At 33.9% G+C, this 16,128-nt stretch overlaps 3 protein-coding genes across 5 annotated transcripts; 1 reads left to right on the top strand and 2 right to left on the bottom strand.

Moving 5' to 3' along the window:
* Positions 1–994: 994 nt before the first annotated feature.
* On the top strand, positions 995–3,901 carry LOC139872749 (phosphatidylinositol 4-kinase gamma 4-like). The gene is made up of 2 exons (XM_071860677.1): positions 995–2,740; positions 3,171–3,901. Exons 1-2 carry the CDS (start codon positions 1,379–1,381, stop codon positions 3,543–3,545), a joined length of 1,737 nt encoding a protein of 578 aa, XP_071716778.1. The 5' UTR covers positions 995–1,378; the 3' UTR covers positions 3,546–3,901.
* A 1,837-nt stretch (positions 3,902–5,738) lies between these two features.
* On the bottom strand, positions 5,739–8,692 carry LOC139886602 (E3 ubiquitin-protein ligase SINAT5-like). Its single transcript, XM_071870460.1, has 3 exons — positions 8,217–8,692; positions 7,343–7,729; positions 5,739–6,356 (listed from the first exon to the last, which is right to left on the bottom strand). The coding sequence occupies exons 1-3, from the start codon at positions 8,469–8,471 to the stop codon at positions 5,994–5,996; spliced, it is 1,005 nt and encodes a 334-aa protein (XP_071726561.1). The 5' UTR covers positions 8,472–8,692; the 3' UTR covers positions 5,739–5,993.
* Positions 8,693–12,851: 4,159 nt separating this feature from the next.
* Positions 12,852–15,431, bottom strand: LOC139886603 (cyclic pyranopterin monophosphate synthase, mitochondrial). Of its 3 annotated transcripts, XM_071870461.1 has the most exons (5): positions 15,186–15,431; positions 14,533–14,574; positions 14,232–14,369; positions 13,366–13,970; positions 12,852–12,959 (listed from the first exon to the last, which is right to left on the bottom strand). In XM_071870461.1, the coding sequence occupies exons 3-4, from the start codon at positions 14,331–14,333 to the stop codon at positions 13,377–13,379; spliced, it is 696 nt and encodes a 231-aa protein (XP_071726562.1). In that variant the 5' UTR covers positions 14,334–14,369; positions 14,533–14,574; positions 15,186–15,431; the 3' UTR covers positions 12,852–12,959; positions 13,366–13,376. The 3 variants fall into 3 exon arrangements, with proteins under 3 accessions (XP_071726562.1, XP_071726563.1, XP_071726564.1); XM_071870462.1 differs by lacking the exons at positions 14,533–14,574; positions 15,186–15,431 and adding an exon at positions 14,718–14,867; XM_071870463.1 differs by lacking the exon at positions 15,186–15,431 and having other exon boundaries at positions 14,232–14,385; positions 14,533–14,568.
* Positions 15,432–16,128: the final 697 nt, after the last annotated feature.

The following is a 16,128-nucleotide window of genomic DNA, read 5'->3' as shown; positions in this document are numbered from 1 at the left end:
CGTGCGGCAGAATAGGTGCAGAACTTTCAGCGCTGATCGAATTGCTTGATGGTGTTGCTGTTTGTTCGAACAAATCTGATGGGTGGCGATGGGGTTTGGATGGAAACGGGGTGTTTACGGTTAAAAGGCTTGTTGATTTATTAGATGGTGTGACACTTGCTTCCGTTATAAATCACGTGGAAACTCTTAGAAATCGTCTTATTCCAAAAATATTGAGGTGTTCATTTGGCGGGCTAGAAGGGGTAGGATTCCGGTTAGGCTTGAATTGGACAAACGCGGTATCGATTTGCATAGTACTTGATGCCCTTTGTGTGATGATGACTTGGAATCGGTTGAACATATTTTGTTCTAGTGTAGGTTCGCAAAAGATATTTGAGGAAAGGTTCTTAATTGGTGGGGTTATTCGTCGGCTAATTTTATTTACAGTGACATTTCGAATGAACGTTTGGGTCATTTGCTTCCGCTGATAAGAAAGTAATTTAGCAAGCTCTTTGTTGGTGTGTTTGTTACTCTCTATGGAAATCAAGGAACTCGAAGATTTTCAAAAACAAGGTGGATTCGATTGCGGTGCTCTTTAGTGAAATTCAAGTAACATCCTTTGAAATGGATCTGGCGGTAACTCGAAAAACATAAGTTAGATTGGCATAATTGGTTCAATAATCCATTGTCGTGTTAGTTTTCTTTCTTGCGATCTTAGCAACTTTCATGTATTTCGTGTATTCTTTAGTTGCTTCGTGCGACTCTTGTTCTATACTTTCGGTGTTTAATACAATTTCTTGCTTTTCAAAAAAAAAAAAAAAAAAAAAAGTATATTTGTCTTCGATAATTGACTGTAAATGTGAGTGAACTTAAGAATACAGTCCAAAGTATAGGGCGCAAATTTGATATAATTTGAAACTTTTTTGTAGAATCTTTTCTTGGACAAAAAGTCATTATTCAAACGGCCAACACGCGTATTCTATACATTCAATCTCTTTCATTCTTCACCAATTTATATTATCAATTCAGCAGCGGCTATCGTTGAGATCACCTAATTCATTCATTCAATCCATCAATCAACGTTGAAGTTTGAGTAAGTGAAACTTCAATTTAGCCCTAAATTGATCGGTATATGGACACTTCATCATACTACGGTATCTGTTGATTATTGCTAAATTGATCTTGTAAGAGTCCCTTCTTGATCAATTGATTAACTTTTTAGGGTTTCGATTGTATTAATCGATCCCCTAATAGTTTAATTTGATTATAGAACCCTTGTAAAAAAATTAGGGTTTTTTTCTTAATAAAAGTTTGATCATGTATGCGATTTGAATTTTTTGAATTGGGGTTGATTTGATTGTGTTTTTTTAATTAAAGTTTGAAACTTTATAACGAAAAGATGTCGTCTGCTGGTGTTATTGCAATTAGTCCACGTAGTGATGAATCATTATTACATTCACTACCTATACATAATCAAGAACCCATTATGATTCAAATAGCTATGCCTGGTTCTGTTATTCCAATGAGTATTTTGGAATCGGATTCAATTCAATCCGTGAAGCTTCGGATTCAAGGTTTTAAGGGTTTTGTGGTGAAAAACCAAAAGTTAATTTGTGGAGGTAGGGAATTATCTAGAAGTAATTCATTAGTTAGGGATTATGGTATTGGAGATGGAAATGTGGTTCATTTAGTTGTTCGAATTTCCGATCTTCAAGAAATTAATGTGAAGACTTCATGTGGTAAAGAGTGTACTTTTCATGTTGAAAAGAATCATGATGTTGGTTATGTGAAAAGGCAAATTGCTAAAGGAAGAAAAGGATTAATCGATATCGATGAACAAGAAGTATTGTGTAAGGGTGAGTTGCTTGAGAATGAGAGATTAATTAGTGATATTTGTAAGTATAATACTGATGCTATGATTCATTTGACTGTTAGGAAGTCTGCAAAGATTCGACCTAAACCCGTTGATAAGAATTTTGAGTTGACTATTGTTGCACCACAATCAAACGATTCAAAAGAACATGATCTTGCTGTCAGACAACTTAAGAATGGTGCTCATGGTATAGAGTATTACGGTTCGGTTCCTAAAGAAGCTGCAAAAAGGAGTCTGTGGTTGGAACCGGTAATTGTTAACCCAAAGGCTGCTATTCCTGATGTGTTATTAGACCTTATTAACGCTACATATGATGGTTTGTTAAAAGGGAATAAACCGATTAGGTCATCTGAGGGTACAGGTGGAGCGTATTTTTTAACCGATTCCTCGGGGACTAAATATTTATCCGTTTTCAAACCGATCGATGAAGAGCCTATGGCTGTGAATAACCCGAGGGGGCTACCGATATCAAACGACGGAGAAGGGCTTAAGAAGGGGACGATTGTTGGCGAAGGTGCGTTGAGGGAAGTTGCTGCGTATATTTTAGATCATCCGAAAGGCGAACGTAGGAATTTGAGTCATGAACATAAGGGATTTTCTGGTGTCCCACCGACGTTTTTGACGACTTGCTTGCACGAAGGGTTTAATCATCCGAATGGCGTAATAAAAGAGAAGGTTGGTTCGTTGCAAATGTTTATGGAGAACATGGGTAGTTGTGAGGATATGGGTCCGAGTTCTTTTCCTGTAGACGAGGTTCATAAGATATCTGTGTTGGATATTAGGACCGTAAATGCAGATAGGCATGCAGGAAATATATTGGTAAGCAAAGGGGAAGATGGCCGATTCGTACTGATTCCTATTGATCATGGCTACTGTTTTCCTAACAGTGTAAGTCTTCTATTCTTATCATAAAATTGTTGTTTGGATATAGATAATACTATACTTGACAAACTGGTTGGGCCGGGCCGGGCCGGGCCGGGTTAGATTGAGGATCAAAAGGGTTAGGGTGAAAACGGGTCAAGTATAAGTCTTTTTCTCTTGATTATAAAATTGTTGTTTGGATATAGATAATACTATATCTGGCAAACGGGGTGGGCTGGGTCGGGTTGGATCGAAGATCGAACGGGTTTGGGTTAAAACGGGTCATGGGTTGAAATTGTTCACCTTTTAAATAGGTCGAACGGACCCAGGTCGGGTTGGGTCGAAATCCATTTTCATTTTCAGTTTATAGTTTCACGTTTTAGGGCGTTCAACTTTTAGGGAGTAATACTTGTTTGCTTAATATTTGTACACGAACTCAATTATTTACCTACTGCAGTTTGAGGATTGCACCTTTGATTGGCTCTACTGGCCTCAATCTCGCAAACCGTTTGGCCCCGAAACGGTCGACTACATCAGCTCACTAGACGCTGAAGAAGACATTGCTCTTCTTAAGTTTTATGGATGGGATATGCCCGCCGATTGCGCACGCACTTTTCGAATATCCACCATGCTACTCAAGAAAGGTGTTAAGAAAGGATTAACTCCTTTTGAAATTGGGAACATTATGTGTAGGGAAAACATAAAGAAGCCATCCGTGATTGAAGAGATAGTTCAAGAAGCAGATGATCTCGTTCTTCCTGGTTCGAGTGAAGCCGCTTTCATTGAGACTGTTTCCTACATCATGGATCAACGTTTAGATTTAATCTCATAACAGAAGTTTCATAGATTTGAAGTAGTATATAGACTTGAATCATTTTGTGTATAAGACCATCTTGTGCAGCTTATGTTTACTGTACATGTGTCTGAAGTTGGATGGATAGGTTAGAGATCATTCATAAGTGTATAAGTTTATGTTACATATTGTCTAAACATTTGACTATTCTTTTGTTATTTGTAATTGTGGTTTTGAGTTCTTGAGTTAGTCTGGTATTTGAAGAATAATGCAAACGTGTACAAGTGATGATAAGAACAGCCAAGAATAGAAGTTTAGGAGGTGTGATATGAGAGAATTTTTGGACTTTGAATCAATTTAGTTTGATATGAGTAGACACCACAAAATTTTGATTATTTTCATTTGGTTTTGGACGGTGATGTTGTTTGTTTCGACTATTTTGTCATTTTCTGCTGCTGGTGCTCCCTTTTCTTCCCCATAATTCCTCAAACGTACGAATTGTACTATAGCTTTAAAACTCGACAAAAAAACATGTGTTGTCCATACGTTTTAGTAGCTTACCCATACATTAGAAAGGTCAATCGCACCTTTGAGATCTCAACCGCGCGTTTGAGCTGTTCTTCACCCATTTTCCAGAACCCGGTAGCTTGGGGGGCGCCTATGAGAGTTCTGCGGCGGTCATTGGCGGCTCTAATGGAAAACCCATCAAAACTCAACCAATTCCTATGAAAAAATTGCAGAAAGTACCATTAGGACCCGATAAACATGAACCAATTACCAGATTTCACAAACAAACGCCCAAAAAATCAAGAATGCTCGATCTCAGATCAAAAATTCGAAATCAAAATTTTTTGATAACTCGATGAATACTACGAAGCTAAGATTTTAGAGAAACTTTCACTAGATGATTTCCAACCTTTCTACCTTTTTACTTTTTCTTAATTCGATCTGGATCTTCAAAACCCCAAAAAGTCAACAAAAGTCAAACCCGAGATCAAAAGACGAATTTTAGTAAAATACATCTCTTACCTTCAATCAAATCGACACTAGGATGATCTCCAGCTCTGATACCAATTTGTTGGTCCTTTAATCGCCAATACGGATTTTTTGATCGATTTAACATTTAGATCGAGATAAATGATGACCAGTATGAACACGAAGAGATAAACACGATAAATCAAAGATAAATCTATATAATTGAATAAACGTCGAAATTAAATGATTGATTTAACCAGAGAAACATTAGTGGCCAGGGGAGATCGAGCATGATCTCCACTTTTGACTAAGATCAAGTGTATCTGATATGTGAACCATTCTTTCATGGGGAAAGACCCATCATATTAGCTTGTTGTTAGGGTCTCTGTGAGTTACCTTGGAGCAGCACTTCTGCGTTCGTTTGGCTCACCCCTTCAAATCTAGTTATAAGCTATTTATATGCTATAGAACCATTATTACTATATACCAAGTAGCTTATTGTCTTATTATTGGTTATATGTTAAATCATGATAAGGTGCTTAAAGCTTATTCGGCTTTGTTTTTTATTAGAGCTTTAAAAATATACTTAAGTTCGGTTCGTGCTCATTCATCTTTGACAATTCGAACTTGAATAGCTGACGAGTCGCTTGTGTCATTTGTACCCATTGACCTAACACTTTCATTTTTGTAGTTTCATTAATACTATGTGATAGGGAATAATTATACTATGAACCTCATAGACTTGATGTTTATATAATGACGTAGAAAGAACATCAATCAAGCAAACCTGATTGTTTTCTCTGAACGGTGTCCATTATATGTGAAACTAAACTAACTGTTACACAAGTTTGTTAGTTTTCCATTTCTCGCTTTCATAGAATTTAAAAAAACAAAGAGGGAACATATGCCCAAAAAGAGAGAGAAAGAGAGCTTTGTCTTGAGAGTGAAAAGAAAAGGCAAAAAATTATAGGTCTCTCTTATGTTCCGTAACAAATGGTCCATTTATTGTATCTTGTTCGTTCTGAAAACACGTCTTCTTATTTCATCTTTTCTCTTCCAAATAGGAACTAGCTAATCCACGGGTAATCCATGAAGTTACAAAGGTTGTACCCGTAAACCAACCCCCTACAACGAAATAGGCACAAGGAATTTGAAAGTCCGTATTACATTATCGCAGGCCAAAATGCAATTTGTAATTAAAGCTAGAGAAAAACATCGCCCAGATGATACCTTTTCATCCTAAAAAAGAAAAATGTTGAGAAGCTTGATGACATATTATCCACATTTGCAGGTCTTACAAACTCTTTTAGATAGTATAAACATTGTTATAGATTCCCTTCATATTGCAAAGACAATTTTTACACTAATACCATCACCACCCTAAATATTTCCATTCAAATACAAAAAAAATACACCTCCATTCACTATTTTCTTCCCTTACACATCTACATGTCACAAATTCAATAAGACAACAAATACACGAAGTCGGGACCCACGAACCAAACGCGCAACTTAACATAGATTCGGAATGCATACAGTAGTACCATCAGGGTTAGGAGCTTCTTTCCATATCTTACCAGTAACTCTCAACTTGAGTTCTTTTTTATCACCGCCTGAAAAAAAGAGCGCCATATTGCGTTGTATTATTAGTCCATCGTGACTGTCTCGAACTTTTCGGTGACCATCTCGTATGCTTCGTGGGGTACCTTCCCACGTGAGTTTTCTACCGTTTCCACCGACTTCTAGACTGTAACGGTAGTTGCGTGCGTCGTTTTCGTCACCCATGAATCGGAGAAATGCCATGTAGACGGGGGCCATGCTGAGCTGGAACGCTTCAAAGTGGAGACAAAAATATTGTCCGAAGCAGTTGAAGACCTACGTATGGAGGATCAAATAATTTAGCAAGATCAAAAATTGACAGAAATGATGTAAAATTTACCTGTTTAAAAAAGAAGAGTTCGCAATTTAGAAAGCAGATATTGCCTTTTTAATAAGGATTTTTAATTTCATTTTAATATGTATTAATATTAATATTAATATAATATAATATATACTATTAATATTAAAATGTTGTACATAGCAGTTAATATTGACTTTTTAAAGGTAGTTATTGAAATGTACAAGTATTTTTGAATGTTAACGACAACCCTAATTTTTTTTGATAATTGACCTTATTTTTCCTTTTCTCAAATAGGTCAAATTATAAGCTAAAAGGAGAACAGGGTCAAATGAGCTAACAGACTGAAAGTTGCATAAGCAGTTAAGGGTATGTTAAATGCATAAAACCTCCGAATTCACCATAACTATTTGGTTATAATGAAATTGATTAAACAATGGAATTAATAAGTTACAATGAAGCAGATTATAACCGGAATAAAATTGTTCATGTGATCATACGTAGCATATTAATTAGTTATAGAAAATTGTTTGTGCGGTTGATCAAACTCAACCCGCACCTTTGAAGATATGAAACTAACAACAAAAGTTTCATAAATGTATAACTATTTGTAACTTCAACAACAAATTCAAAGACTAAGTCAATGGAAGCAACTTTTAAGTTCAAACTAAATTTCAGTATAAAGGAACAACTGAATCGATTATTTGAACTTTGAACACCTGTATAATTTTTTTTTTACTATTACGTGTAACCCTACACGTGAAAAATTAGATTTACACGCTAATAAGTAATCAAATAGCTAGTCGACAGATTATTTTAAACCAACAAAGTGTCACCTAATGCCCTACGCATATCATTCATGCAAAAAAATTGACAAAAACCCAAAAATTTTAACAAAATCCACATGTTATAAGCATAATAATCAAACTCAAATGACAGATAATGAATGTGACAAGATACTAACCGTAAGCATCCATGTGGCGTTTTCAACTTCGCGTGGATTAGACTTAACATAACGGTGGTTAAAAGTGTACCCAGAGTGCATATCCACTTTATGATCATCCCTCAAATGGGTAACAAGATACGGGATATCACCAACAACCGAGCACTCAGATCCAGCGTATGGACAGCTGTACGGCCTGAAATTGCAGATGGCCTCGTGTTTCAGCTTGCTATAATACGGGAAGATCCCTGGGCATCCGAGTGTGAAGTATTTACATGGAAACTCGAGCGATTCAGCTACTTTTTCCAATGCGAGACACCTTATGTCACCGAGCTCTTGTCGACACGTTGGACACCTGTTGTGAACCCGTGTCTTGCAAGTGGAACAAATGGTGTGCCCGTTGTGGCACTGCGAAACATCATTATAGACATATTGGTGAATACAAAGGTAATTTCACCCTTAAAGGTTGAACCTTTCCTATCAAATACATTTCAACATTTCAAGAAGCAGAGATGTAGTTGACTTTTGAAGTCAAACTAGCCATTTCAAATTCAAAACTGTCCCTATAGTTTCAAAAAAAGAAAACTTCAAAATAGATCTCTTGATTCATGAAATTTTATTTAAATTATAGGAATTGGGGAAAAAACATAAATTGGAAAACAAAGGGTAACAAAAATTCACATTCTTTTTATTTTGACAAAATAAGATGTTTGACTAAAAAGTCAAAAGTATCATCATAATCCAAAAACCCCCAAATCACACCAGCATTGAATGGATAGAAGAAATTCATGTACCATACATCATAAATCAGGTCTTAGATATAAATTTCAGATTTACAATAAACATAGGTCAAAACCCAAATTTAAAGAAATAAATTAACATTAATTGGTCATACCTGATGAATTGGAGGGTACATTGAATTTGTACAAACAGGGCATTCAAGAAGCTCATGAACACTGGTTGTTGGATTAATTGTTGCAGGAACAATATTAACATTATGAGTTTTTGAAGACAACAACTGTGGATTTTGAGGATTGTTTTGATTATGATGATGATGATGATTAGGGTGACGATGATGATTATGATGATGTGGGATTTCATCTTCTAATCCATCAGATGTTGAGACACATTCAATGTTATCAATTTCCATTTTGGAAAAATTAACAAAAAATAAAGACCCACAAATAAAAAAGTAAAAAAGATTGAATCTTTATTAAAGTTTGAATCTTTATTGAAGATTATAAGTGGGGTTTGTTTATTTTGAAGGAAAAAGAAAAGATTTGTTCCCTCCCCAATTAGGTTAAAGATGGTGAATCAATAACCAGGGAGTGGGGAGGGATGGCAACGAAATGAGGAACAGAAGGTGCTTTTCTTTTCTTGATAGGTTTTTCTTCTTATTTTTATTTTTATTTTTATATTTATATTTATATTTAAATTTAATTTAATTAATATTTAATATTTAATTCATTTATATATAAATAAATACTTACGGAGTAATATTTTGTTTTGTTGGCTAGGATTGAATTATAGCAGTAATACTTTTTTCTTATTTTGTGTAAAGTTAAATAAATAAATAAATGAAGATTGATGTGAATGCTACAGTTAAAAGAAGACTCTAGTTATTGCCAAATTTAGTAATTAGAAACTAAAATATTTCAACACAAATTTTATGTTGCTACCTACCATTTGTAGCTATTAATTTTAGCATGTAAGATTATATTTGTAAGAAAAAGGGTGAAATTAAAGTAAAATTTACATGATTAGCTTATCATCCATTTTATGTTACACCTAACCATTCGAGTGGGGTTGTTGCATTGATCATTTCATGTAGTAGGTTTAATAGGTTTTTTTGTTTGTTAAACATAAAACAAAATAACAATATTGTGTTGTTAATTGATAATTAAATATCACTCCTAAGTCCTAATTTCACACCTTAAGATAGTATGTACAACCCATTTATGACACTTTATTATTTGACTCTCAAATTTCAACAAGTTATAACTATATTTTTAGGCATAATAAGGGCCACAAGCATCTTGATTGTGATGTTTACGCAACACATTTGCATGATAATTGATAATGTATGGGAAAAATTGTTATTGCTAGCATAGTACACATATAATATATTATTATTGAATTATATAATGTAATCTAAACGTTTTTTCTTTATTTTGTTATTTTGTATTTATTTCTGGGTTAAGAATGTGCAGTGGCTAAAGTTGTCATTTCTGGAACTGAAGTTGTGTTGCTGAACTGTAAAAAACAAAAGATGGATGTACTAGGAATGAAGACTTGAAGGGCTTTTCTGCAAATTAATTTATCTATATATAATTTATTTTCTTTTATAATTTATTCATTCAGTTTCATATTTCTGTAATTTTAGGGCGATTTCTCTCTCAAATTAGGGTTTGCTGTTTGATTCAATTTGTGAGTTATAACAAGATCAAACTGTATTGATCTTGTTAAAGAGTAAATCATTGTGTAATTGTGTAAATTGAATCATTCATTTTTCTTTGATTGGTTTGAATAACCTCTTATGATTAGAGGTTTTATCCTTCTGTGATTGAAGGATTATATATTGTGATTCTTCTATTGTTTGTTCATGGTATTAGAGCGACAAGGTTGATTTCGTTCGATCTATTGATTAATTGATAACTAATTTTTAGATCTGGAAATTAAGGTTTCTGTTCTTCAATTGATTCTTTCAAGATTGGTTGAAAGTGTGACTGTTATTGCTGTGTTTGGGTTCGACAACGGCTTGTGGATTATTTTGGTGGGTCGATTTTGTTAATATGAAGCTGTTTGGTTGAAAACCCTAATTTTAAAAAATTAGGGTTTGTTCGTCTTTGTTCTTCCGCTGCTTTTCTTGTCTTCAAAGGGGAGTCTCGTGTTTATTCGTGCATTTTTTACCCTAACTAGATCTCTACGCCCAACTCTTGATCTAGATCCTTTGAGATCTATGAAAACCTGATCAAGCGTAGATTGATCTTGACCATTTATTCTGTAAATCATCTCTACAAGTTGTTTGGTTAGTAACCAGTCGATTGGGGTTTGTTTTCTTTCCTTACAGGTGTCTGAACCGTGGATTTGTTGCGGTTATTGTGTGCTACTTGTTTAACTTTCTTGCTATATTGTTTAGTTTGTGTTTCTTGAATCTTGCTCGATTATTTGTTATCTGTTTGTGCTATCTTGATCTTATTTGTTATCTTCTTGTTACTGCAATCATGTCTGATGATAGTTCTGTTAGTTCTCATAGTATTACTAAGATTAGTAAGCTTGAATTTAATGATCCTCTGTATTTACATCCTAGTGATACATCTGGTGCTTCTTTAATTACACAAAAAGTTAAAAGGAACTGAAAATTATAATGTTTGGTCTTGTGCTATGAAACTTGCTTTACAAACAAAAAATAAACTTGGTTTTATTGATGGTACATGTGTCAGGTATGAATATGAGGATGATGAAGTGTATGTATGTGTGCGTGATTGTGCGGATGTATGTTTGTACGCTTGTATGTTTCATGTATGTATGTTTTATGTATTGTTTAAGTACGAATGTATGTATGTATGTATGTATGTATGTATGTATGTATGTATGTAGGTTTATGTTTGCAGATATGTATATTTAGGTGTGTTTCTGGTGGTTGGTATGTGGTCATATATGTTTATTGTTCTTTTAGTGTAGCTTCTCTCAATATGTCTTGAGCTCCGCTCTGAGGTACGTTTCCTATATATATATATATATATATATATATATATATATATATATATATATATATATATATATATATATATATATATATATATATGCTATCTACTACTACTACTATTATTATTTTATTATTAGTACTATTATTATTATATATATATGGCCTTATTATATGAGGCAACTGCAAGCGTCACTTTATTGGCGACTTGACTGTTGATTATAGGCTAAATTGAACTCCAAGCTTGATTTAAAACCCATAAAAATTTGATTCTATCATTTTTATGGCGTCTCTTTTTTATTACTTTATATCATGTATGTATCTTTTTTATTATTGTTATTTGTTTATTTATTCAATTTTATTTAAATTATTTCTAGTATTTATTTTTATTTTTATATTTTTTTTGTTTTATTTTATTTTCTCCTACTTTTTGGGCCGGAGGTCCTCTTGGAAGCAATCTCTTTATCCGTCGAACAGAGAGAGGGAGGATTTTCTCTACTCTTGTGAGTGTTTCACTCGGGGTGGAGAAATGATTTCTCTTTATTCTAGGATAGAGGAAGGATTGTCTACGTCTCACCTCCCCATACCTCACACATGTGAGATTGGGTCTGTTGTTGTTGTTGTTGTTGTTGTTGTTGTTGTTGTTGTTGTTGTACAGTACTTTTCAAAATTTACAGCATTTTCAGCTTTACGGTCTAATAGAAATTACGTACATTCCTAAACTAGACTAACAAATATGCAAAACTGGCATTCATGTTAAATGTGAAACTGGCATTCTTCCCTTAGATTTAAAGATGGTACTTAACTATGTTACAGACTTGCAGTCAATGAATCATTTATCGTCTTACAGAAGGGTCTCGTGTCCTACGAAAATACATCAATCTTCGTATATACAATTTGACCTTGCTAGATTTGAACTCGTTCTAATTTAACAGTAACATTATCCCCTTTTAGCAAATAAACTATTGTATTCATCATCAAGACTTTATGTGATCCTTTAATGTTAATTATCTCTCATGGTATGATTCATCTTCTTGTATTGAACAATATCATAAAAGTAGTACTTACGCAGTTTAATTTCATGATGTCATTTTCCTAGTCTCGTTTGGACTTATTCGAACCCACCCTGATCCACACAAAAGCGCTAGTCGAATTTCCTGTTGTTGCAAACAGAGGACTCAAACCCTCCGCAGGCATTGGCAAGCAGCCTCGTGTCATATTCAGTTTTAATTGCTTCTGGAGTTTCAGCCAAAAAGCTTACTTTTTAAAGGATCCAAGTCAACAATAACCGTCACTAATCACTTCAACATATGTTTGTTGCTGTTACTGCAACTATATTTAGTCATTAAAAGCATGTAAAGCTCTCTTAACGCTTCGCAAACCACTTTATAATAGTACCTTTAACACTTATATCTTGCTATTTTCATGTACATTGTCTGCATATTTTAACGCATTTTCACAAATCTGACGCAATTCAAAGCTACGAGATTCCACAAAATCTTGATCGGTGGTTTGCTTGGTTTGTGTTTTGTTCAGATTTTATTCCCTTTATTGTTTGTGTTTGGTTCGACTCTTCCGTTTTGGTTAGGTTGTAGGTGTCGATTTGTTGCCGTTTGTTGAATCATGTGTTAGGGTTTTCATCTTTTTGATGAAGTCCCTTTTGTTTTATATATAAGTTTTAGTTTTTTCGCAAAAAAACAAAAATAATATAAAGGTTGTACTCTGTATCTACCTTCTATCTACCTATATTATAAATTATAGATAAATGAAGTGCTTGCTTTTTCAAAATAAATAAAGGTGCAGGACAACATTATTGTGGTAAACTGGTAATAGTTGTAGACCAAAACAAACTGCAAAATCCTACAAGATTCCACATGAGTTCAATTGAAGCCGCTTGTAACCCTATGACCTTTGTATCTCCAACTTGCTGACCTACATATTATTCAGATCAAAACAACGCAGAATAGGTTAAACACACATTACATCTTCTTGATGAATATCATAGGATAAAAAAACTAAAACCATGAAAGTAAATTTTAAAACGACATCGACATATTTTATGAATGCAATAGAAATTAATAATGCAATTTATGAAATTGAAAGATGACCCTTTTAGCCAACCAATAATTCCTTCTCCTTGGGGGATACTTGTGATTATGACCAAGCAACGACGTCTAAATTTTAAGTACTAAACCACTTCAGTTAGTAAGAATCACATAATTGGCCATTGAGGATTTAAGCAATCTTCACAACTTCGATTAATAATAACTTAATTTGTGATTTTTTTTTTTTTTTTTTGAAAGGCTAATTTGTGACTTTTTTAAACTTTAAAACTTACCTATCAAACGATCATTGTTTCTCCCTTGACCAATTCCCGCTCTTTCCTCCAGTTTTGTGTTCCAATCGCACATCTGTAATCTGTATATCCTTAGAAGCAGCCTTACACATATCATACACAGTTAAACCCGCAACAGTAACTGCTGTCATCGCTTCCATCTCAACCCCTGTTTTCCCAGTTGAAGCAGCCTCCCCTTCTATTTCAACACAATAATCACGCGCATTTAATCGTAAATCAACTCGAACATGCGTTAGATTGATATTATGGCATAATGGGACAAGGTTACTAGTATGTTTTGCACCACTTATTCCAGCAAGTTTTGCCACACTTAAAACATCTCCCTTTGCAACCTGATTGGCAGAAACTAAATCATACACTTTCTTTCCTAAAATAACTTTACAGCTGGCGATAGCAACTCTTTTGCTAATATCCTTATGAGAGACATCAACCATCTGAGCTTCACCTTTGGAACTAATATGGGTCAGTTTAGATTCGTTGTCGATTTTCTCAACAGGTTTGAATTCGGGACCTTGCGATGTAGGTTGACTTTCACTAGAACCGGTAAGACTTGTAGGTGGAGCTTCACCGAAAACAAATTCCATCTCCTGAAATCCAACATAAACGTATATAAACGGAGCTCAAAAATAATGAAAGGAACTAGATTTAAACTCTTATAAGTTATAACCAAAGAGCCAATGGCTTGGCGGTATCGAGGTCACCCTTACAACCTTGAGGTTGAGGATTCGAGTCCTGCTTAGGACATTTCGTGGTGTATATATTCATGTTAGTATTAGGTGGGTGTGTGAATTTGCATTTAAAAAAAAAAAAAAAGCCTCTTATAGGTATAGAAAAAAAGTTTATGGTACCTTATTAAGCTCATTAATAGAGCTTTCAATATCATGGCTACTGCTACATAATCTTCTTGATTTAGGTAACATCAATGCTGCGCGGCGTATAAACATGGCCATGTAAATCTCCCTTGATGTAACCTTGTATCTAAACAACTGCAAAGGAATATAACTACACACATTAAATAAAATTAATAACGTCATCAAGAGCATTTCTCATTCAGACATTTTAACGAACGCCTGGGGTGTATTAAACTAAATAATTAAAAATTAAAAGTTTTCATATGAGCATTTCTCATTCAGGCATTTTAACAAACACCTGGGGTGTATCCAAATTTTGATGCACAAGTACCCTATTAAAATACTATGCACCTATAACAACTGCCTACTAATAAGCAGTACATGATTTAATTAAAGAACAAGCAGTAATTTATATTTCTCACATTTTTGAAAACTTGAATGTTTTACAGAAATGATGTTGCAGTTAACAACACTTGAACTTACTCGGTTACCCGTACGATGTTAGATTATAGAAAATGGGCGCAGATTATTGATAACGCTTAGTTCAACTCGAGTGTGAATTGCTGGAACACTCTATCAAGTTAAAACATAAAACATTATTCTAGTGCAAATAAGCGATCACAAATTGCTATATTTGTCTAGAGAAATGTAGGGGAAGTGTTTGGGGCTGTTTTTAACAGAAATTAGAAATAGAAATGTACATATCAAAATTTAAGAGAGTATTTGGTTATTCTGAAAATTTTAATAACATTAAATAGATTCGAAGATCAACAAATACGACCGATACAAACTTAAATAAAAAACAGCTCTAATCAACATATACCACATAAGATGGAAGAACTAAACAATCATAACCAAACGGACTCCAACGGGATCAAGACATGTTTAACTAGGAAATAAAAAGTGACTAACGCTATAACATATGGAAACATTAGTGTCGGCTACACTAAACCATTCCCACGAGCCCAAAAGCCATCGATAAGAACATCGGAGACCCCTTAAGCCTGCATGAATCAGAAAAATCAGGAGGCGCTCAGAAGAACGACGATCGTCACCGCAACAAACTAACAGCCGCTCGGCAGCTAGCTACCGAAATAACAACCAAAACAAAATCATGGAACAATTGTTAGCATAATGACTATTAATAAGTTCATTACCGGATACAGAACAAATCATCTTGCCGTATCAAGCTTCCATGACAACTTTTAACTTAATGAAAATTATTTGAGAACAAAAACAAAGGTTGAAGATTTTTTTTTTTTTTTTTTTTTTTTTTTTTTTTTTTTTTTTGAGAAGCTAGAAAGTGGAATTTTTTATGTTTATACGTGTTTGTTAAAGTAACTGAAAACAGAATTTTGTAGTTGTATATTGACAAAGAAAAACAATAATAATATGTAAAATAATTTAATGAAGGGCTATTAGTAATTTTACATTTCACAAGCTATATTTTTTCTCGACGCTTGTTGCGAGAACTTACTTTTTACTACCATGTGATTTTTATAGTTTCTTTTTATTCCTACCAAACAATGTTTATTACTTGAAACTTATTAAAATTGTATACTCAAACTCTTGTAAATTGCGTATCAAACATAGCCTAAATCGCAAACTATATATTACGGAGTACCCCATAAAATATGATAAAAATTGAGAAACAAGCTATCACATAACTCGGAATCCGTCCTTATTACATGTTACATGTACTATAAATATAACAATATTTGTTCGATAAATTTCTTATGAAAAAAATATACCAATCATTTAGTACGAAAAAATAGATTGAATTAAAGTTTTTATTAATTGTTTTTGTTTGCTCTTCTAGCGAAGAGGGTAATATTAGTTTTTTTCAGGGGTTAACTTTGCATGGTTTGATCCCTCCATTTTCGGGCACTATATT

Source organism: Rutidosis leptorrhynchoides, chromosome 1, assembly GCF_046630445.1.
Source record: "Rutidosis leptorrhynchoides isolate AG116_Rl617_1_P2 chromosome 1, CSIRO_AGI_Rlap_v1, whole genome shotgun sequence".
NCBI lineage: Eukaryota > Viridiplantae > Streptophyta > Magnoliopsida > Asterales > Asteraceae > Rutidosis > Rutidosis leptorrhynchoides.
Note: the sequence above shows the minus strand (reverse complement) of the source record. Positions and strands in the feature narration are given on the sequence as shown.

What these genes read in the sequence shown, in the direction of transcription:
- LOC139872749 (XM_071860677.1), top strand. Translation starts at nt 1,379, where the DNA reads ATGTCGTCTGCTGGTGTTATTGCAATTAGTCCACGTAGTGATGAATCA. An exon ending in GCTACTGTTTTCCTAACAGT is followed by an intron (nt 2,741 to 3,170) that starts GTAAGTCTTCTA and finishes TACCTACTGCAG; the next exon opens with TTTGAGGATTGCACCTTTGA.
- LOC139886603 (XM_071870461.1), bottom strand. Translation starts at nt 14,333, where the DNA reads ATGGCCATGTTTATACGCCGCGCAGCATTGATGTTACCTAAATCAAGA. An exon ending in CTATTAATGAGCTTAATAAG is followed by an intron (nt 13,971 to 14,231) that starts GTACCATAAACT and finishes GTTGGATTTCAG; the next exon opens with GAGATGGAATTTGTTTTCGG.
- LOC139886602 (XM_071870460.1), bottom strand. Translation starts at nt 8,471, where the DNA reads ATGGAAATTGATAACATTGAATGTGTCTCAACATCTGATGGATTAGAA. An exon ending in TGTACCCTCCAATTCATCAG is followed by an intron (nt 7,730 to 8,216) that starts GTATGACCAATT and finishes GATGTTTCGCAG; the next exon opens with TGCCACAACGGGCACACCAT. An exon ending in ACGCCACATGGATGCTTACG is followed by an intron (nt 6,357 to 7,342) that starts GTTAGTATCTTG and finishes CTCCATACGTAG; the next exon opens with GTCTTCAACTGCTTCGGACA.